Genomic DNA, 24,964 nt, shown 5'->3' on the forward strand with positions numbered 1-24,964 from the left:
AATGTGTTTTTTCATTTAGCGTATGTATTTTAATTTTTCTATATCGGATCTATACTTAATGTATTTTATTTTTCATTTAATAAAAAATTTATTTTTAGTCGACTTTGGCTTTTTAATTCTTATTCAATTTTCATTTTGTCTATTTCTTCTTCTAAATATTTTACATGTTAACATGTCGACGGTTGGAGGTAAGGAGCAATTTTGAATCCAGTAGCAAAAGAAATTTTGTCTTTTGAGTTTCAACAGATGGACCATGTGTTGGAACAGATTGGTCATTGGTTGGGTTTTTATCAACAGATTATCCATTCATTGCGATAAATTTATCATCTATTGGAGGAAAACATTCCAGTTTTATAGAACTGTGTTATGTTCTTCCGGCTAATGTCTATCTGTTGTCACAGATGGGTAATCTATTGAAAATACTTGTGGTCTGCTGTACTATTTAGTTCATGTTTTGCCTCTTTTTATTGATGCACAAGTTATTAAAAAGATATTTTATATATAATGAATGATAACATTACGTTCACAACAATGAGTTAAATATATAAAAGTCCACAACAAACAACTATACAAGTTTCTACAATTACAATTGCCTTTTTTATTGATGCATAAGTTATTAAAAAGATATTTTATATATAATGAATGATAACATTAGGTTCGCAAAAATGAGTTAAATATATAAAAGTTCACAACAAACAACTATACAAGTTTCTGCAATTACAATGATCATGGTAGATTATAATCCGGGCATGTAGTTCTTTTGTGGCCAGCGCACTTACATAAGGAGCACTTGTTTCTTCTTGATGAAATGATTCTCCGACTCCACGTCTCCTCTTATATGGCTTTCTTTCCGGTTTGATAGTGCTTGGGTCAATTTATTAAGAAGGTATTAATCTTCCCATAAGCTCTGCAGGGACAACCCAAGATTCTTCGAGAGGCACCGGAGTAATATGTCCACTTATGCTATTTCATATTTTCTCACTGAATAGTATTGAGATAAGTGCTCGTAAACTTCAGCTCCATATTTATGACCGTATTGAGCTCTAAGCGCTGCCATAACATGTGGACAGGGTATTTTGTCCAAGTCAAAAACTCTGCGCGTACAAGATCTTATTTTGAAGATCGACTGTTGCAACATCACCATGACTGGTGATACTGAATTTGTAATCTTCTATTTTATGAGGTAATAACCTATTCCCCAAACTGACATTTGTTGATATTATTTTTTTGATTTCGAGAATAAATCGGGTTCTTTTTTTGGACACTTGAACTGTACACGCCTTTCGTTAAAAAATTTGCCATACTTCTGACTTATTTTTTCAATAATAGCCTTGATGGGAAATTCTCTTTCATTGTCAAACAATGAATTCACCGATTCAGCTATGTTTGATGTCATAATATTGTACCTATACAAAAAAATCACTTAGTACGACATCATACTAAATTTGTAACTCAAACAAGACATTAAAATCGATAAGAATGTACCTATCTGCCGGACAGAATGCCAGGGTCTATCTCTCGAAACTGGCACGTACGAGAAATTCTACTATCTTGGGATTCACATCCGTTATTTGATTGAAATGGTCTAAAAACTCCTCTCTACTATATGCTTTAGCTACTCTATAAAAAAGGGTCACGACCTTTACGTTGTGATAGTTGGTCCGAATGTTCTCTCCAAGATGCCTGATGCAACAACCAAAGTAAGTTGAAGTGAAGAAACGTGAACCCATCTTTGGAATACTTGGATGCCTATCCGATACAAAACACAACTCTTCGGTATCTTTAACGCAGCTTTGCAGTTGTTCCAAAAAAATCTATAAGAGGCATCACATTCCTTGTCCGCTACACAATAAGCGATAGGAAAGATGTGATTCTCCGCATCCTGCGCCACCGCCGCTAGCAGAACTCCATTAAACCTGTTCTTCAAGAAGGTACCGTCGACGGCTATACCTTTTCTCAAATGTCAAAAACCTTGAATCCAAGCACCATAGGATACAAAAAAGTACTTGAACCTTCTATTTTCATCAAGATGCAATGTCGTCTTACTTCCGAGATTTGTGGACTCAATCATGTAATGGTAGGCATCCATGACTGCATACCTTTGCTCGAGTATCCCCCTAACCAAGTCCTTGGAAATCCCATGGCCGAATATATCTTCCGATAACTGATCAAGACACCCAATTCCGTAAGGAGTTGATTGGCCATAACCCTTGTTGAAGGGCCTTTGCCATTGGGGAAACTACTCCTGAAATATTCACCGATGACCTTTGCCATGTCGTGAGGATTTTGGCCTGAGATGTACTCTGAACCACATGTGTGATGCTTTTCATGTTCATGAATGACGAATCTGTCAGAACTTGCATACTCACTGCTCTCAACCACCGCTTGCAGTTCGAATTAGCACATTTAAAGCAAAAGACACTGCTAGAATTAATCACCTTCTTTATTCCAAAATCTTTTTGCAAGCAAGAAATAAACAAAGTGGTAGATAGTTCATTCTTGTCTTTGAATGACATTCCAATAAAAAAGCCGGCCCGTCGTCTTGAAGATTTACAGACTGTGTCGATTGAGAAGAACTGCACATCGTATTGGTCGCATCAACGGGCATAGGTGTTTGATCATCATCTGGACTATTCAAAGCTAGATCATCCAACCTATCATTAAAGATGTCTTGTTGTTGCTGTTCTTCTACATTCTAGTTCTCATTCTCTCTTGTCTTTTCAACCACGTACACCTTTAACACTGGCCTGGATGAATCACTAAGATAAGCACGCAACCGAACCTGACCGATTATCATGAAAGGCAGTACCCTCTGATTTTCACAGGAGCTGTGCATGTAGCTGATGACGACACTACTAAAAAAAGGGAGAAAACCAACCACAAAAATCGACCACAAGTGGTCGTTTTTCCCCATTTTCCGACCACAAAATCGACCAAAATTTTTGGTCGGAAAAGTAGTGGTAGCTTTTTAAAAACTGATCACGTGTGGTCGATTTTTTTTAAAATATATATTCATTTTTAAAATTCATTATTATTTTATTTAAATTAAAAAAAAAATAGGAAAAAAAAACAACCACAAGTGGTCAGTTTTTTATTAAATTAATTTTAATAAAAATCGACCACTAGTGGTTGATTTTCTTTAAATTAATTAATTAATTAATACAAAAAGGGACCACATGTGGTAGGTTTTTCTTAAAAAAATTCAAAAGAAAAAGGACCACATGTGGTCATTTTTTTGTAAAAAAAATCAAAAAAAAGGGACCACATGTGGTCGGTTTTTTGTAAAAAAATTCAAAAATAAAATATTGAAAATTTCCAAAATACAAACACGAAAAATCAAATTATTTACAATACAGCCCACCAATCATTTACAAATATTGAAAATCAAATCAAATTATATACAATACAGCCCACCAAGCATTTAATATACAATCAACTAACCACCATAAGAATACAAACATTAAAAATCAAATTATTTACAAAATTTATTGAGGTTACAAATCCAAACTATAAAACATACAAAGACTAAAAACTACAACTCATCATCCACATCTTCATTCTCAGCCTCACCCATTCTATTATCAATATTTCATTGATATATCCAGCTATAATCAGGTTTCATCTACACAATCAATCATATTCAAATAATTAGTTCAAGTCACAAAGGTTCACATTTTAAATACCTACACCTAAATATTTTCAAGTCACTAATTCACTTAACAAGTTACCAAACTAAACTTAATTCAAAATGAAAAGTTCATGTTTCAAGTACCTACACTTAAACATTTTGAAGCAACTAATTCACTTGTCAAGTGACCACAGTTTACTATATTCAAAACACAAGTCCAACTTTCAAGTAACTATACTTAAACATTTTGAAGTCACTAACTCACTTCTCAAGTGACCACACTTAACTATATTCAAAACACAAGTCCACATTTCAAGTACCTACACTTAAACATTTTCGACTCACTAACTCACATCTCAAGTGACCACACTTAACTATATTCAAAACACAAGTCCACCTTTCAAGTAACTATACTTAAAACATTTTCGACTCACTAACTCACTTCACTTTTTCAATTAAACCATAACCTACCTCAACTAAAGAATCCAAGATAACCAAGCTAATTCGCAGAAGCCTTTCTTTTCTTATACGCCAAACCTCATGTATTCTTTTAAATTCCAAGTCTAAGTCTAAGGCTTAATTTTCTTCCAGTTTCTTAAATCTCACAATATTTGTACCATATAATGTATTTAATATTTAAGAGCATATATCATATCGAAACTTGAATCACAACAGAAAGATTATAAGAAAAATACTAAACTAAAGTTGAAGTCGTGCAAATCTGCACCAACCCAAGAGAAAAACACCATTAACTAGAGCATATAAGTTTTAATTACTCATACTACCTGAATCTATTAATAATTTTCAATGATTACGACACTTGCCAACTTTTACACCTAATTAACCTAACTCTCCACTCAAATCAATACACCAACACGTCCAGCAACATGACTACTACTATAACTAAACACATAATTAGCCTAACATTCTGTTAACAAACAGTCCATATCCATATCAAGGAACACCCGCTATCAAAGTAATAGTACAAAGACACAAAGATGGGCAAATTCGCAGTATATCAACAGGATAAATCTACTAACTCAATCAACTAGATTAAATTTTCAAAATCAAAGTTATAAGTTGCATGCCTAAAATTTCATAAAAGATGCATTTTTACGAATGATATTTTAAGCCAAACACAAACGTCGCATAAGATCTTAATCGAGTCTTATCAATTTAAGGTCTACGAATCTGTCAAAAGAGAAGGAAAAAGGGAGTAGAAGAAAATTAACATTGTACATTCGAAATCAAACCTGAAATGGATTCTTAAGAATCCATCATTTTCCGACGGGCGAGGCGGCTGATACCGTTGTTATGGTGAAGGGGTTCTCCGATGGCTGCATGGATGCTTAAGCAGTGATTGGTGGCGCTTAAGGCTATGTCGGCGGTTGGAATCGTGTTGGTTGGTTACTGGCTTCGCCGGTGTTGATGGTGATGGCGGCAGGAGATTGTGGTTTTGCAGGCTGGGTTCACGGTGATTGGTGGCGATAGTGTTGTGACGTATGGTGGCTGTGGAGACGGCAGCTATAGAGAGAGAGAGCGGTGCTGGTATTGTGGCGGCGGTTTAGAGGTTGGGTCTAGAGAGAGGAAAAGAGAGAAGAGAAATAAGGAGAGCCTTTGTGGCTGTTTTGATTAAAGATGAGAGATTAGGGTTTAATTTGTTTAAAAGGGTGATAGATGGTGGATTCGATCTCAGCCATTGATCGGAGGAGATCAATGGCTATGATTAAAATTGAGAAGGGGATAAAAATTGTTTTAAAATTGAAAATAGGCTAGAATTGAAATCAATATCAATTGAGTATAAGGATGACTAGAATTTAAATAAATTGGAGGTAATTGAATTGACTTAGACTGCTATTGTAATAATGAAGAGAAAAAATAATGAGACATTAATGTAAAATTAATGTTACGTAAAATAATTTATACATTTTAAATAATGAATGTGACACGTCAAAAATCTGTTTGATGCAAGAAAAAATGTGTAAAAATACTAACATTTAAAAATTAATAATTTTGCTAAAATAACAGCCTAAATGTAGTATCGGGAGGTCAAAATTGCGCGTCAACCGCCGTTAGATCGGTTTTTAATCAACGATTGAGATCTAGAGGTTGAGAATTTAATTAGGATTTGACTAAAATTTAAAAATTGAATCACAAATTGACTATGATTGTAATAAATTGGCTACAATTGTAACGAATTAAATAAAACAGGCTAAAATTATAAGAACTTGGATAAAATTAGGTTAAAGGGTAAATAAATTGAGTCTAATTAGATACAATTTAGCTAGAATTGTAATAAATCGGGTAAAATTAATTTAAAATTGTTATGAATTGGCACAATTGAGTTAAAAAATACACAAATTTAAAAAATGCTCGTTATTTCACTAATAATAGATAATATATTTTGTATAATAATTGTGAATGTGCATGTTTACGAAAAATAATAAAATAATAGATAATGTATTTTGTATAATAATTGTGAATATGCATGTTTACGAATAATGAGGGAAAACAGAAAAATCGTTTGAAATTATATGCTTGCGAACACCCTTATATTTCTTTCCATTCTAACTCGCCAAAAAACAGAGAAATTATATGCTTGCAAATCCCTTTTTTTAATCATTGCCCAATTTCTTGTGCTTGAGGGTAGCCAAGCTGCTGCTCCATCTCCCAGTTCAACTTCGAAGCAACTCTTTCATGACAAGGAACATATTTCTCGAGTTTCTCGACAAGCTCTGTTGCTGTTGGTGCAGATACGATGATTTGGCGAGCATTGGTACTGATGAAGCCTTCCTCCACAGCTTTGTCAATAAATGATATAGCAACGTATCATTCAAAATATTTTGATATATAGATTCAGTTATTTAGCTTTAATTTCGATTACTGCATACGTCACTACAGTAGATATACATATACATACATATATTCAATTGTCTATCAGTTTTCAAATACGTATTGTACTATAAACATCACATACACAATTTTACTACTACATAATAATATACAACGTACATCACAAATACTCAGATGAACATTGAAATACCTCACTATATAATATGTATTAACTATATATACACCTATACATACATACACATACACATACACACACTATCGACTATATCAAGTTCTAAATACGTACTATATATATCACATACGTACACTGGTATATTATTCAATAATATAATGCGACGCGTTTCATATACATACTCTGATGAGTGATCGATTAATTATATTTAATTAGCTTAATTATATTCTACTAGGTTTTGACTACATCGTTCATCAATCGATCACTACATATATATATATATATATATATATATATATATAAAGATAAAGATATTTATATATATGAACTCTTGAATGCATATTATATATATCAAATCAACAAGTATATTACCTTATAATAGAAGACGTTCATTATATTCTGATGAATTATCGGTTATATATTACATTATTATGACTGCAGTTGTAATATAATATCATTATCTCAACGAAATGATATATATATATAGACACATTCATTATACAAATATTATTCATGTTTAACATCATTTAATGTATATACAAAGGAAAATATTAATTTTATATATTGAAATATAAGTAAAAGATAAAAATTATGTTTAATGTAGTTTGTTTATTTTATTTGTATATTTTTTAGTGCAATTTTTTTCACAAAATTTAAGATTGATTGATTTTTATTATTATTATATTGGTTATCGACTACGTGTGATCAGTGTAATTTCAAAAAATTATATATATATATATTATATTAGATTATATATATCATTATTTTTAATAAAAATAATATATATTTAATTACATATATATAATTATTTGTTTCTAAAAATTATTTACTTTTTTATTTTAGTTCAAAAACCTACCACAATTGGTCGGTTTTTAAAAATTATTTATTTTGTGGTTGTTTTTTTTTTAAAATATATATATATATATATATATATATATATATTTAAATTAAAAACCGACCACTAGTGGTCATTTTTTTAAAAATAAATTAAAAAATACTTTTTAAAAACCGACCACAAGTGGTCGGTTTTTTAAAAATATATATATTTTTTAAAATTAAAAATCGACCACAAGTGGTCGGTTTTTAAAAATATTTTTCAATTATATTTTTTAGAAAAATCCGACCACAAGTGGTCGGTTTTGTCGATTTTTTTTTGTAAAATAAATAATAATTAATATAAAAAGTATTAAAATAATTATTTTAATTTTTTGAAATGTAAAAGCGACCACATGTGTTTGCTTTATAAAAAAAATTAAAAAAATTAAAAACCGACCACTAGTGGTCGGCTTTTTCCGACCACAATGTGTGGTCGGTTTTTCAAATTTTTTTAGTAGTGCGAGTTCTTCCGATTGACAATTCATTCCACAATAACTGATGATTAAGTTCACAAAATCATCATACGAAACATCACTTTAGACTGTCATAGCTATCGTCTCTAGCATTTCACCTTCATTCCAACGTCATACATATCAATTGCTCTTCTCGATCCATTGACCATGACAATCCACCCCTATTGTTATTGATCCCTCCATTAGTGGTACCTAAATTAAGTCATTTGTTAAAAAAGTTAATAGTGATTTCATAGTGCCGTAAATGAATCCCAACAGATGTGTAATCATTCGCAACAGATTACTTACCTATTGGGATTCATGTTACGCTCCTAAAGCTGATTTCAACAGACGATTCATTTGTTGTAACAGGTGAAATATATGTTGCAACAGACTATATATCTGTTGGGATTGATGTTACAGTACTGACACACCTTTGAAGCTGATTCCAACAGATGAGTGACATGTTCCAACAGATAATTAACCTGTCTCGACAGATGCCTTGCCCATTGTAACAGACTATGATCTATTGGAATCGAGGTTAGGTTCTATCGCAACAGGTTACTAATATGTTGCAACAGATATTTACCGTCTATTGAAATCGAGTTCGGGTTCTGTTGCAACAGGTTAATAATCTGTTGCAACAGATATTTACCCTGTTGCAACAGACAACACGTCTGTTGGAATCGAGTTCAAGTTCTATTGCAACAGGTTAATAAGCTATTGCAACAGATATTTATCACGTTGCACCAGATAACTAATTTGTTTAAACAGATAAATCATCTGTTGCATTAGATGACCCATCTGTTCGATTCATATTATGACCTATAGAACCATAAACATGAATCCAACATATCAGTTTCCGTTGAAATAGACGTCTCATCTGTCATAACAGATGATTTATCTGTTTAAACAGATGGATCTTATGTTGGATTCATGATTGTGTTCTATCCATTGTTGGAAAAATAGCACAATAGCAGTTACCTAGATGAAAAATTCGACTAAAAATCATAATTTGACTTACCAAAGTCTCCTATGAAGTAATGCCAAATTGGAAAGTGATGTACAAAATAAAATTTGACCTAAGAAATTGGTCAACTAGCAACAATAGCGGTAACAACAACAATAACAACGACAATGGTCAGCAAGAAAAAGATGAAGATGATAATGAAGCAGAAGATGATGAATAAAGGAGTAGGAACAATGAACAACAAAAATCGCTAAGAGAGAGAAAACAACAATGGATGAGAAGAGAGAGAAAGACGTCTTTTTTTCCTCTGTTTCCCATTTTATTAGGTAAATATTTGGATCAAAGTGTAAATTTACAAACTTGTGGGTTATTCTCAAACTTACCAAACTTTCTTAATCCATAATAAAGTAATTGTCACCTCTACTCAATTATTAAGACTTGTGTCACCTAGATCTCATTTTAAAACTCTTTTTTCACCTACAGCCCAAACCCCGCTGAAACTCCCTTATATATATGTATATATGTGTGTGTGTATATATATATATATATATATATATATAGAGAGAGAGAGAGAGAGAGAGAGAGAGGGAATGAGACAGAGAAGCAGACAGGTCTCCGTCAACATATCTGCTTCTCCTGCCTACTTCATGAGCTGCTTCCTTTGTAATTTTACTATATCATCTTTAATTAATTAGTATAAGTTATTATATATTAAAAAATTCATAATATTTAATAAAAAATTATATCTTATAGATATTTATGACATGTCTGCTTCAATTGCTTCGCCCAAGTATTTTTGTATAGTAATTTTGTTATATCACTTCTAATTAGACATGTCTGCTTCGTTGTTTCAATCGTGATTTTACTATGTCACTCCCAATTAATTATTATGACCATTTAAATTTTTTCACAAGTATTTTTTATAATAATTTTGCTCTGTCACTTCTAATTAGTTGTTGTGAGTCATTACGACATGTCTACTTCGTTGCTTCAATTGTAACTTTACTATATCACTCATAATTAAATATTGTGGTCATCTAAGCATTTGAAAATTACGTAAAAAGTATTATAAATTACAATAGTTAACAACTTGAATTATCTGAAAAATAATTTGTTATATATTTTTAAAAAATACGTAAAAAAAATATCTTCATAAGTTGTTTCCTCCATGATTTTATTATATCATCTCTAATTAATTATTATAACTTTATTTATGTATTAAAAAATTAATAATATTTAACAAAAAAGTAAAATAGATATTTATGACATGTCTGCTTCAGCTGCTTCACCCAAGTATTTTTGTATAATAATTTTGTTATATCACTTCTAATTAGACATGTTTGCTTCGCTGTTTCAATTGTGATTTTACTATGTCACTCCTAATTAATTATTATGACCATTCAAAAAATTTTGCAAGTATTTTTTATAGTAATTTTGCTATATAACTTCTAGTTAGTTGTTGTGAGTCATTAAAACATGTCTGTTTCGCTGCTTTAATCATAACTTTACTATATCACTTATAATTAATTATTATGATCATCTAAGCATTTAAAAATTACATAAAAATTATTATAAAGTACAATAGTTAACAACTTAAAATATCTAAAAAATAATATGTTATATATTTCAAAAAAAATACTATAAATCACAATAATTAAAATAAATTTAAGAAAATATTTGTTGGGCCCGTGCATTGCACGGGCTATTAGTAACTAGTATATATATATATATATATAAGAGTGAGTAGGTGGGACGATCAAGGGTATTCTTGTCATTTTAAAAAAAGGATAGTGCATTGTTTGTTTATTTTGTAAGTCTTAAAGTTTGTGTATTAATTTTTAATTGAAAAAAAAAAACAAATCTCTTTTTGTAAATGTCAATTACATCTCAAAGTTGTACAATATCTCACATGGACCCACAGTTTCCTTCACAACTTTCTATAAATATTTTTTGTAGGTTCTAAAACACAATACTCATTTTTATTCTTTTTTATAAGTGGTGAAATATTTTATTTTATTTTATTCAAATAAAATGTATGCAGACAAGTAGAATTAAAAATTTTCTTTACACATTTGGTCATAGTAAATTATTTAATAGAGTGATAAAAAAAATATATATTACTTCCTTCATTTAAAAAAGAATGGTCTATTTTAACTTGAATGGAGTACAAAAAAATAAAGAAAAACTTTTGTATCTTATGGTCATAAATTAAAGTTGTGTCAAATGTACTAGAATGCCCTTTATCTTGTTGTTCTAAACATGACACGTGAAAAGTTGAAACTAAAATATTGTTAAAGAAATAAAAGTTCATTCTTTTTAAAATAAATTAAAACGAAAAATAAGTCTTTATTTTTGAAATTAATGGAGTCACAAACATCTATAAGACATTTATCTACCCACAGTTCACATCATTCTAAAATAATTTCAAGTTGAACTTTTTCATAATATCTAAATAATTTTAAAATATAATTTGTTAAATCTTAAAAAGTAATTTAAGTAGTGAGTTTTCTTCATACTTTACTATGATATGGAGAATTTATGTCACAATCTTTTTATTAAATATAAATTTAAATAATATACTTCAATCAAATAGGAAGAATCATTTTAAATTTAAAGAGAAATTATATTTAAAGTTTGGTTCATTTAAATATTTTTTTCAATTGTGGTGTCCGGACGAGCTTTCTTTTCTCTTAACTTAATCCATGCAATAAACAAGTTATGTTTGAGTATAACATTCATTATTATTTTTTATTATTTTTGCCTACAATTATTGATAATTAATTTATGTTTAAGGTAACATTTACAAATATAACCAACGGTATAACATTTTTTTCATAATTTTTGAAATATTTTTGTATAATTTTTTATGTGAACTCCACTACAACTCTATTTTAAATGAAAAAATAGATACTTCCTCGGTCTCATTTAATGTGTTGCCATTTTCTTTTTGGTTGGTCCCAAAAAGATTGTCACCTTTTCTTATTTACTAACTATTTAAAGAGACAATTTCATTTTTATCCTTATTGGTTCCCCATAACTAAACATAGTAGTATATATATTTTTAACAAAGGATAACTTGGTAAACATCACCAATTCTTTTCTTATTTCTTAATCTCCATGCCTGATCAAAACATGTCACATAAAATGAAACGGAGGACGTATAATAGTTATTTCATTCGAATCTTTTCAATGTCACTAATGAAGCAATCTTTCACATAGATCCCACACACCTCAACTATAACTCTATTTTAATATGTAGTAAAACAAAATTGAATGCATTATATCAGAATGTCTATTTTAATACATCCTATATCTGAATTCAAATAATATATTTTTTAATCAGTTCTAAAAAAGAATTGATATTTTTTATTTGGTTAGTATTTTATAAGATTATCAATATTTTAATCATGTTGAATTTCATTTATTTGTCAAAAGTCCAAAAAGATATACTCTTCTATTTAAAGTTTATTTATTTTAAAGATAACGTAAAACATTGCGAAGTTTTTTCATCTAACTTAAATTTGATGTTAAATAAAAATGATATAAATTGAAATAAGGGAGACATAGTTTATAGGAGGATGTGCAAATACTCAAAGATAAAAAAAAGTGAAATTAATTGTGGCCACACATTCATAAAGTAACTATTACTATATTATAGTAAAATAATAAAACACACACATAAATATTGAATTGGTATTTATCTACCAAACACAACAAGAGATACTTTCATAATTCCAAAACTTCACAGGATACATATCATTAAAAAGATTTACAATACATTTAATTTATGAAAATATAATTATTTACTAATCACCTGTTAAAACTATTTTAAATAACTAATTTAAAATGTAATATTCACTGCCTCATGTTAAATTATTACAATATATATAATGTTAGCTTTTGTTGATTCTTTTGATTCTCTTTATTTGAGGTAGTAAATTTCCTCATCAGATAGACAAATCACTTTAAAAGAAATTTCTTGCTTACTATATTAAATTGGTCTCCTACTTTTGATGTACATAAGACAAGACATAAAAACAATCCTTTAACATTATGATTCATTAAAATGTTTATTCAGTAAGTCCTTATTTTCGTTTGTTAAACACCTATAAAATGAATTTAAATATATTTAAAATTAATTTATGTATGAATTAGTATCCTTGATTGCATCATATGATTTTATAAAAAATGTTAATAAATAGATATTTATAATGTTAAAGCATTAGTGTACGATATTTTAATGTTGATTATGAAAACTTAAATAAGTTATCAACTATTATTTAATTTTATAAAAATAAGAAGTTATATTTTTATTACATAGTGTGATGTCTACTTACATTTCCTATTATGTTTATTCAAAAATACTAATAATCATCTTTAAAAAAAAGTTAAATAACTATAAATATATTTAAAATTATAATATTGGGTCCGTAAATGGGCCCTTCATTATCTAGTATATCTATAATATATTAAAAGACTGAAGACCCTTAGAAAAATGATTTGAACTTTTAACCCTTCGTTAAAAGACTCTGCTTTAGATAAAATCGTTTTTCCCTTTTTTTTTCAATTAAATATAAAAATTATTTTCTAAAATTATATATATATATATATATATATATATATATATATATATATTCCTAAAGTTAAAAAAAAATTGTGTCACATAAATATATATATTAGTCATCTTTGATTTATTTTATTTTGTATTTAAATACTTTAACCCAAAAAAATTATTCGGTATCATATGATTATCATCTCATTCTATTTTTATTTATGTGACACACACACACACACACACACACACACATATATATATATATATAATGCGAAGACCCTTAGAAAAGTGATTTAAACTTTTTACCCTTTATTAAAAGACTCCGCTTTAGATAAAATCATCTTATTTTTTTTTACAATTAAATATAACAATTATTTTCTACAATTAAACTATCCAATTTTTTTCAAATTTGTAATAACAGTCCCTTTTTGATAAAATTAAATATAGTAATTATTACTGTCTTTTCCAAGCCTAAATTTTTTTTCCAAATTTGAAAATTTGTAACAGCCGTTTTCCATGGAAAATATTTGAAAAAGGTTTTTTTCAAATTCCAAACAACCGTCTTTTTTCATGGAAATTTTTTTTTTCAAATTTAAATTTGATTTTTTCCAAATTTGTAACAACCGTCTTTTCCCTTTTTCATACAATTAAATATACTAATAATTAATATATATATATATATATATATATATATATATATATATATATATATATATATATTCCTAAAGTTAAAATAAATTAATTGTGTGACATAAATATATATAATTAGTCATCTTTGATTTTTTTTATTTTGTTTGATTTTGTATTTAAATACTTTAACCCAAAAAAATTATTTGGTGTCATATGATTGTCATCTCATTCTATTTTTATTTATGTGACACACACACATATATATATATATGTATGTATGTATGTATGTATATATATGTATGTATGTATGTATGTATATATATGTATGTATGTATGTATGTATGTATGTATAATCTATATCTATATCTATATCTATAATCTATAATCTATATCTATAAAATATTAAAAGTCTTTTTTACAATAGACAAAATCGTCTTTTTCACTTACTTCCTCTAATTAATATTTAATTATTAAAAAGTTTAAGAATCCTAAAATAGTAGATTTTCTATTTCCTTGTGTACATGAAAAAGAATCCTAAAATATATTATAAAAAAGAGAAAAATATTAATTAACTAGAATTTCTTTATATCAGTTAATATTACTAATGTTGTCTTTTATTTATTTATATTTTGTATCCCCTTTAGGTTAGGATTATTCTACTAAAACTTCCTTTGGATTTAAGACTATATAATCTACCCAAACCGCCGTGGGTTACAATATGAAGAAAATAGGTTCGAATTTCACTATTTGATGTCACTTTAGTTAAAAAAAAAATCCTCATTAATTTTACTATTATTTAGTTTGATGCGAAAAAGATCTCATATTTGCTTCTTGATTTCATATTCTTTAATGAGTAAATACAAAATTACCATACATGTATAATCATCTAAAATGCCTTCATTTTGATAAAAATGTAGAGTCATGAGAATAAAAATAACTCTCCTTTAAAAATAAAGTGCTTTTAGAATTAGAAAATAAGTATAATAACAAAATATTATTTAGAGTGTTTAAACTATGATTGTCATTAATTTGGACCATCTCAACTTACAGAAAAAGATTAAATAGTATAAATTAAATGGTGAGTATATTTGTTGCCACATCTAATTTTACTCTTAATTATTAGTGTGATGGTGATTTATCATGTTCCTCTTTAATTAACTACACTTTTTTATATTATATTTTTAAATTTTGGGTACTTAAAAAAATATCGTACACACAATAATATATTTTTTATATACATTTATTTTTAATTAACACGTGATAAACGTGCAACAACTTATACTAAACTATTATATATATATATAGTCATATAATTTGGTTGTTTTGTGACAATGATTCGATAACTTCATTTTCTTTGGGTCAAGTTGTTAGGTGGGGTTTGGAAATTTGTCTCATTCTTAAAGGATATTTACAAAGTAAAAAATTATTATTCCCCTTTTGTAACTTTTTACCCGAGACTTGGAGTGTTCAAATGAACTGCAAAGGAGGGCCTAAATAGGCTCCGAAAACAATCCACATTCTACACTCCAAGGACGCCTAAAGTGAAGCATTTGACTAAGGGGTCTTTTGGACATTTCACACTATTTTTTTGACCTACTATAAATAGAATATATTAGGTCATTTACTACTTAGTTTTTGTTGAATATTGAAGTTGAAACACTTGGAAACATTTCTCTTGAGAGAAAGGCCCCCATGGCCGAAACTTGTAACTAGGATTTTTAACATTGAGTGTGAATTCACGGGTTGGATTCAAACTTGGAAACTTGGTTGCTTGGGAGATCGAGGTCACTCTTGTACCAACGTAAGAGATAGGTCTTTGTTATGTATAATGTTAAGGGTCCAAGAGTGGAGTAGACTATTGGGTTCTTAAGATTATACCAACCATTGGTCTATCTATCTATCCCTTTTCTTTTCTTGTAATCTTGTGGTGTTTCCTCTTGTTTAGTACAATCCATTTGTTGTTATTGTTCTTATCATATTGTTGTCTAGCTTCTTGTGTTCATCACATATTGATGGTTGTTTTGGTGTCAAAAACACCCTTGTATTCTTGTTGTTTTAGTGAATCCGAGAGTGGTCCTCAAAAGTTCCTCAGATCCTTAAGCTTTGAGGACTATTTAGGAGTGTTTTGTGCTTTCCACGGTTTGTCTTGCATCAGAAAGGGTCAATTTTCTTCTATTTTCTTTATGTGGGAGGTGGGCAGGGGGAGGGAGGGGTGAGGGGTTGGGTGGAATGACACAAACTCACATGATAATAAATAATGAGAAGTCATTTGGCAGCCAGGCAACCAGGAGACATGAGAGATGGGTCTAAATCTATTAATTTTGCTATTTATGAGGCAATTTACCAAATCCTCAGATTCCAGTGACACGAGCCAAGTTGGGAAACATGATTTTTACTTTTATACAAAATTGACAGTGACTCTAAGCAAGGAGTCAGATTCCAGCACTAGTTATTCAGTCCCCAGTCAAAAGGTTGGTACACCACCTTCAACAGACTGTTGGCGAGCAACTCTAGCAAAGCTTGAGATACCGATGACTCCAAGTAATTAGCAGCATGTTTCAGTACTTCAACCTCATTCTTCCCAAAATCAACACTAAACCTACGAATATGGCAAAATAACTAGCAATTCTTAGAATGGTGTGATTGAAACTATGTTATGCAAGTTAAATTATCAGATATCCACTACTCTACTCTGCATGCAATATTCATGTCCAGATCATTTATTAGAGTTGTCGTCTTCAATGGAAAGGACACACCCCTGAGGTTTTGCTGGTGATTAGATAAATGAATTAACTTACCATCTCAAGATTTTACTAACATATGCAACCTTGGTACTAAGATCAACAATTAGTCCTCCAAATCTTAAGAAATCATGGGCAGCCTCCACCAACTCTTTATCTATGTTTCCAGGTGAATAACAGCGAAGAGCAGGCCCAGATCGCATACCATTAACCAGAGCAAAATGAATAAGAGGCTCCGAATATGGAAGAGCTACCTGAAAGCCAGAGGTGGGTTGGGGATTAAATCAAGAAACAGTACATAATATAAATGAAGGATTTTCAAATACAACAATGTAGGTTAACACAGCCACTCTTTACTGCAGCTCTAATTCTATGACCAGATTGTGCTGTCAACATTTGCACGAGAAGTCATGGAATCAAAAACTTGACTACTATTTATCAAGTCAAAATTATAACCAGTCCACTGTTACGGCTGCTTCATTGAAAACCCACAACAGAAACAACAACTGGTAATTGATGCAAGATAACTCTTGAGCGACAATATATGCAGACAGCCCTCTCAATATGAAGATTGATGATCAGCATTAGTCACACTATATTCCTTCCAGAAAAGGGAATGCTTTAAAGTGGCAGCAGAGAACTAATTTTGATAGCTTTGCCCATCTTCAAAGATCACATATATTAATATTAATTGTTCCTCCAGTTGTGGACCTTGTCATTTATGCTGGCTTCAATTTAGCTCGTAATTAGATGGGGATAGTGCTGGGAATACAAAAACTGAATCTAGTTGAAGTTACAGCAGTAAACATAGAAGTTCTAGTTTGCCGAATTTTCATTTGGATCCTGCTTCCCTTGTTTGGTCCAATGGAAACGAGACTACGGAAAATGAGACTGGTTGATCTACCCATTAAAAAAAGCACTTTTGATTACTGAAAAATAGAGAAACTAAAAGATCTGCCTTCTACTTCTTATGCAATTTTAATCCTCTGTAATTTTTGCTCACGCCTGTTTATTCTGAGTTCTGACAAAAAAAAAAGGCAGATAACCCTTACCCTCATTTTAAACCTCCTCACCTCCTCGAATTCTTCCCCTTTTAACCATAACCTAACATACTAAAGTCTAATCTCATCAAAATTTAAACTTTACATTCGGTACAATCCAGAGGGAATTCATGCTGGACTATATATTAGTTTGTCACCCATTCGAGTATAGACCATATACTGCCCGATGTAACTTTATAGCCAAAGTAGGACTAAATAAAATGTCATTTAAATCTAAATTTAGTCGAAGAAGAATCAAATGACATCTAAATCACACAGCAATCATACCCAACCAGTTTAAAGAAACAAGTGGAGACTTAATCAGAGCTAGGTCTTCAGGTGCGCAACTATTTTGTGGTGCTGGTGCAAAACCTAAAGTTAACATGGTGTTGCTTCGAAAAAATTGACCAACAGATTGATGTAAAGTACGAACACCTGCAAATAAAGCAGAAGATAACTGACATTTTGTCATCTGGACCACATTTAGATATGATCAAATGGATATCTGAAGGTGAAGAAGAGTGGCAGTAATGTCCGGTTCCTGAATTCACATCTGTAGGAATCCAAGTTGTGATTATGTAAGCAGAGTTTTACCTTAAGTCGATTGTCTTTAACTCCAAACGGTTTGATTAGATTGTATGGTGGTCTCTGATTGTTCCTCAAGATTCCATTCTGGATCGCTGATAGTGAATATGTGCACCCACCAATGACATATTTGAACTCTCCAAACAATTTTCTCCTCTCCATAGGCCCAGAGGGATGTCCCCAAACCAATATTGCATGAATGGCCATCATGTTGTAGAGATTAATAAAAAACGCAAGCTTCTCCTCCCTGGGCATGTCATTAAAGTTCACTCTTTGAAGCTCTTCAGTTATTCTCAAGTACCTAGAAGACATCATTCAGTCAATCCCAAGAAATACAAGTTCCACAAGCATGTGTACAGAGTACCCAGGTATGAACACGCATTGGACGGTGTCCTGTCAACTTATGGAACCCAAGAACCAACCTTGCAAATTCCTCGCTGCCGTGGATGCTTCTATAATCAACATGCCTTCCGTCTTCTGATGCATAAGCTTCAAAAATTGCATGAGACAAAAATCTCAATCTAGATGAAATTTCTATTATGGGTTTGGGCTTCACTTCTGTTAAACCCCTCGGGATGTTTTGACACTGAGATACAAAGGGATCATCATCAAGGAAACGATACAGATGGTTACCGTCTTCAAACACATTTTCACTGGAAAAAAGGGAACGGACACACATCAGATGGATTAGACACTGAGACACAGCAGCAAAAAGACATACACACGCTGTAGAGATAGATGAAAAGGACAACCAGACACTTACTCTAGTACATGTTGGAAGAAAAGATTGCTTGCAAGCTTCCTACCAAATTCAACAGCCTAAAGGACAAAATTAGTAAGACAAGGTGTTATATCCACAGCACGAAAGATGTTTCTAAAGGTGAAAAGCGCATATAAGAAACGACGAAGATGGGGAATTTTAGGCAAGAAGCAAGAAGCGAAGCACATACTTTCAAAATGAAGTGCACTACTTACCAAAAATACAAATACCTAACAAATATGCACTTTAAACACATAGCATCAGATTGCAATTGAAATACTAAGTCCAACATCTAGTATACAATAAAGACAATAGTAATCCAACAACTAAATAAATATTAGTATATGTAACTTCTATAAGGCCATGGAAAGATAAATTCAATCACAAAATTGATTTTAAATTTCAGTAAAACAACCACAAAAACTATTAACTGCATTCAGTATGGTATTTAATCAATTTAGTAACTATGAATCTGTAATAAGAAAGTAGAACAGGAAAGCAAAAGGGAAGTCCAAGATCAAAAGTAGCAAAAGAAGAGAACCCAAAATTAGAGTAAAAGAAAGAAGTATTCATTATTAGAATAAGGAAAATGCAGAGAGAGAGAGCTAAGAAGTATATAAAAGGAATATAGAAACTGAATTAGTAGAAAGAGAGGCATTACAAATTCAAGAAGAAGACGACAGTAGCGATATAGAGAATGCTGAAATGCGGGTAGAGACTACAGAGGATAGTGTTGGTACTTAAATAGCAAAAAAACCTTATTTCATACTTTTCTCTCTTTCATTTTCATATTATAAGGTCATATACTAAAAGAGTCAATGATTTGCACTTCGTTGTATGAACATACACATGCTTCACCCATGAAGGGATAACTCCTAGTGTGGCATCTCCCTATAGCTTTAACTGGTGAAGAGATGACTTGTAATAATACAGAACACAGATACGGGGTGGACTAACGAGATGGATTCTTCTTGCTTTTTAGTTCAATATCTTCTAAAGATTATGGAAGGGAGACTGAAGCAAAGCCTTGGAGTAACTGGTAAGGTTGCTGCCACGTGACCAGGTGGTCACGTGTTCAAGCCTTAGAAACAGCCTCTGGCAGAAATGCAAAGTAAGGCTGCGTACAATACACCCTTATGGTGGGGCTCCTACCCGGACCCTGCTCATAGCGGGAGCTTTAGTGCACCGGACTGTCCTTCATTATGGGAGGGAGACTAACAAGATGGATTTCCTCATCTTTTGTGATTCCATTTTTCATCGTCTACCAATTGCACCAATGCATAAATATTTACTGTCGAATCCACATAAATATTTTAGAGGGCATCCAAACATGAGGCATGGTACTACACAGTGACCATTGGTATTTGGTACTCAGTTTACTCCCCATCTAAATTTCTTCCGTCATTCTTTTCATTAGTAAATTTCTTTCATATTTTGATTTTAACAGTAAATTCTCCAGTATTTTATCAGAAAAATGTAAACACTGATACTCTCAGTCCACATATATATTTCAAGCAAAAATAATGAAAGGAGACTCTCAGGACCTAAGGAGAAATAATCACATCAATATACATGTGTGTAAAGTCAATATTCATTTTTGCAAGGATTAACACAGTAGATACATCAAACCAGTATCTTTTAGTTTTCTGACCAATAATTGGGGTCATGGAATGAGCATGTTCTGTATAACAATAATAAAATACAATTCCAAGAACAGTTGATACATGCAAACTAATTCTTTACACATAGAATAGATATGTAACAATAAGGAAGGAGAAAAGAATTGAGTTTTTGTCAGGAAAGAAATATTTGAAATACATGATAACCACAGGAGTACTATCTATATAGCTACTGAGTATTAACCTGGTGACATCAGAAAGCAGATAATGTGTGTGTGTGTGTGTTCAACTGTTGTAAGTGAAGTAAATATTGGAAACTGTTACAAACAACAAGACATGGAATATAAAGTATGATTTTAAGCATCAAGCAAAGCCACAATAGACATGGATTAACAGCCATAATCTACATTTTGTGAAATTTTGCTATGGTGACCACAAGTTGAGGTCAATAACCTGCTTTGGTATATCCCCTAGGTTTAATTAGTTTGTTCTCAAGGATTCTTGAGCTTTAAAAGAATCAAATTACACAGTATAGCATCTATAGGCTATTATTAGTGGTTGAAATAGTAGAAACAAATTTTTTTGACCCTTTTCATGATAGCTTATTTAGCCAGATTAGTATAAACTAATTTTTTATGCAATTTGAAAACTAACCTCTTCCCTTTCCAAATACTGATCTTCTGACAGGAAGTCAACAGCTTCTGATCCGAGAAAACAGTTAGTGAATCGGCGCAGCTTATAAAACCGGTCTTTTAAAGCAATAGCCTGTTTCATTTTTTTAACTATAAGAGCTAGTTCATCGATAGACCCACTACTGGACAAATCATCTTCACCGGAAAGAGGTGGTAGAGGAGCTTCAAATGATGGTACTTCATCAACTACATATTCAATCTTCTCTGAGAGCTTTCCAGATTCATCCAAACTCTTTAGCTCACTCCATCCACCAATGAGAACTTCATTAAAGAATACTCTAGGAACAACAGAATCACCAGCAATTTTCTCTAGTTCCAGCTTTCTACTAGGATACACATCAATGTTGACCTCAACATATCTGAGTCTTTTCCAGTGTAGAAAACGTCTTGCCTCTCTACTTTCCTGGCATCCCAACCTAGTATACAATATAATCCTTCCCTTCATGGCTATTGGTGAAACTGCTTCTGGTGAGACCTCCTTCTCCACAAGTTTGTTTCCAGTATCATCACGTAAAATTCCGATTAAGCTAAGGGGATTCCACCCAGTCCGTTCTGCAGTTTTCTGAGACACAGTTTGCATTTCACGTTCTTGTGATGCAACAGCATTCTTCTCATTGCACTTACTCTTATCTTCTTCAGCTGTAGCATCTTGTCCATCATCACTTTTACCAGAAAGGCGGCGTAGAACAGTACCCACCGCGACTGTACTCTTTGATCTAAAAAAGTTTGTAAGAGCCACTGCCTTCTCAGGCCAAACAGATCCCTGTGCCTCTGAATCACAATGTACAGAACGGGCTGATAAGCTCCTAGTAACACCCATCCCAGGTTCTTCTGTTCCATCAAATACGGGTTCTGCTTCCTCCTCATAAGCAACTTCTTCGAGATTCTTGTTAGTTTCAGCGAGACTTTGTAAGTCCACTTTCACACAATCAGTTTTCTTCCCACTCAAACCAGACATCTCGGCTTCGGAACGTTCCTGTCCAGTGTTTAACGATTTAGGTTCCCCTGGGGTGAGCACTTGACTAATCTCATTTTTATTAGCATGCGAAGAACTTGACGTGCTTTCACCTAAAGAGTTCTCCTTCTCCGGTTCATTATTTGTATCAACTTGACTCTTCACATCACTGGAATTATCTGCAGAGATTTTCTTTTCCTGTTCATCTACTTGAGCATTCACCGCATTTGCCTCCTGTGATTCATCCGGTGTACTCCCTAAATTCTTCTGGCTAGAAACTTTACTTTTTACAGATTCATTGTTAAGAATGGGTTCATTTACTTCATTTTCAGCAGCAGGATGATTGACTGCACCTTCTGTAACAGCATCTTCTTTTTCCATGACTATCATGGAAACACTTTACAGCCACAGTGAGTTTCTAAATTTGCCAACTGCCAATAACCTACCATATCAAAAAAATAAATAAATATGAGTTCCAAGAAATCCGTGAACAAATCAAGAGGAACGCATTTTAAACAAACATATATTTTCTATTCTACTTCCAATTGCAACACAACTATATGAGACTTGTAATTCCTACACTGGACCAACATCAAAAACAACATACCCGGTAGAATACTACAAGTCGGGTCAGTGGAGTGTAGCGTGTACGCTACCTTACCCCTACCCTGTGAAGGTAGAGAGGCTGCTTCCGACAGCAAAATAAACTTATTTCCTCCACTAATACTCCCTTTGTCCCAATATATATATGATACATTTTCCTTTTTAGTCTGTCCCAAAAAGAATGACACATTTCCACAAATGTTTAATGACACTATCAACATTTTACCCATGTTGGGTTCCACTATCAACTTTTTAAGTCTATTTAAAAATCCATTTATTTTAAGGGTAATTTTGAAACATTGCAAAGTCTTCCTATATTTCTTAACCTTTGTGTTGAAACATTGCAAAGTCTTCCTATATTTCTTAACCTTTGTGCTCGATCAAACTAATCACATAAACTAAAAACAGAGTGAGTATTAGCTAACTGTTTTCACTTGACAAGTACACTGTACTAACATTTCTACGCTACCCCCATCCAAAAAAAAACCCTTCAATTTTCCAATAATCAAAATCAAAAACATCAGTTAATCTAAATCTTCTAGCATAAAGAATTAATCAAAAAAGGGGGAATAATTACTATTAGAATATGAGGATCACCTATCTAATACTAAAATTAATTTGGACAATCAGACACTAAAAAAAAATCAATTTGAATAACGGAAGATGCAAAAAGGGGTTTAATAAAAAGTATATGCAGGTTACAGGGATAACGTAGGAGGAAGATAGGGAAAAAAAAACTTACAGATCTGAGAAGCGATAAGATTGGGAAACAGAAAGAAAAAAATTGAGAATTTAAATAGGGGGGAGAAATTAAGGGGTAATAAATGAGGAATGTAAGAAAAATAAAGGACTTTGAATAGAAATTAGAAACCGTCGTAGTTAATATAGTACTTTGACAGAGAAATGGGGGAAGAAAAATGTGTTAGTCATGAGCAAGAAGCGGGAACTTGCTTTTATTTCATTCGCTAAGGGAATTTTTTGCATACAAGACCCTCTATTAATGCCTCCGTCTCAAATAATTGGACATGTATATATGAATTTTACATAAATAAATTTAAAGAAAAAATTAATTAAAAGTGTAACTTATCTAATAGTATATTCTTTATTAATTTTTTAATTTTCATCTATTTACGTGCTTTTTAATTCTAGAATAATTATTACTAAGAATAGAGTTTAAAAAAATGATTAATTATTTCTTGATTTTCTAAATATGTCAACTATTTTGAGATAAATCTTTTTAGCAAACACGCCAACTATTTTGAGACGAAAGAAGTAATATAATTTTTTTCATAAATAGATAGTACTTTCTGTATTCCATATTAGTTGGGTATTTTTTATTTTGCACGATACTTAAGAAATAATTAATGAAATGATTAATTTTACTAATGTACCTCTTATCTATATTAATGGGTTTAAAGATAATTTATTTAAACTTTCAAAGAGTATATTAATTGAAAGGGCAAAATGAAAAATTAAAATTAATTTTATTTTGAGTTAGTACGTGATCAACTAATCTGAAACATCTGTTTTTAATAAGATGACATCGACCAACTATGTGGAAAGGAGGGAATACTACTTTTTAGTGATTTTTTATTTATTTGTATTTGATATGTTAATAAAAATATTGTTTTAAATGTATGTATACTACATTTGTCCCCGTTATATTAGTTAGTTTAATTTGACACGAAGTTTAAGGAAGGAATAAGGATTTATTGAAATTTGTGGTTTAAAATGTTGGTGAAATTACAATAAAAATTACAACTGAAAATTACAAGTGAAGAAAATAAAAAAGACTATCTTCTTCTTCTTCTTCTTCTTCGGTTGAGGTGCGGA

The 24,964-nt window shown here is 31.1% G+C and overlaps 1 protein-coding gene across 2 annotated transcripts; it reads right to left on the bottom strand.

The window, feature by feature from the left end:
• Positions 1-16,437: 16,437 nt before the first annotated feature.
• Positions 16,438-24,090, bottom strand: LOC107867584. Of its 2 annotated transcripts, XM_016713888.2 has the most exons (7): positions 23,874-24,090; positions 21,536-22,970; positions 19,266-19,321; positions 18,925-19,155; positions 18,512-18,803; positions 16,935-17,131; positions 16,438-16,735 (listed from the first exon to the last, which is right to left on the bottom strand). In XM_016713888.2, the coding sequence occupies exons 2-7, from the start codon at positions 22,916-22,918 to the stop codon at positions 16,582-16,584; spliced, it is 2,313 nt and encodes a 770-aa protein (XP_016569374.1). In that variant the 5' UTR covers positions 22,919-22,970; positions 23,874-24,090; the 3' UTR covers positions 16,438-16,581. The 2 variants fall into 2 exon arrangements, with proteins under 2 accessions (XP_016569374.1, XP_016569375.1); XM_016713889.2 differs by lacking the exons at positions 16,438-16,735; positions 16,935-17,131 and adding an exon at positions 18,125-18,352.
• Between the last annotated feature and the right edge of the window lie 874 nt (positions 24,091-24,964).

Source organism: Capsicum annuum, chromosome 4, assembly GCF_002878395.1.
Source record: "Capsicum annuum cultivar UCD-10X-F1 chromosome 4, UCD10Xv1.1, whole genome shotgun sequence".
NCBI lineage: Eukaryota > Viridiplantae > Streptophyta > Magnoliopsida > Solanales > Solanaceae > Capsicum > Capsicum annuum.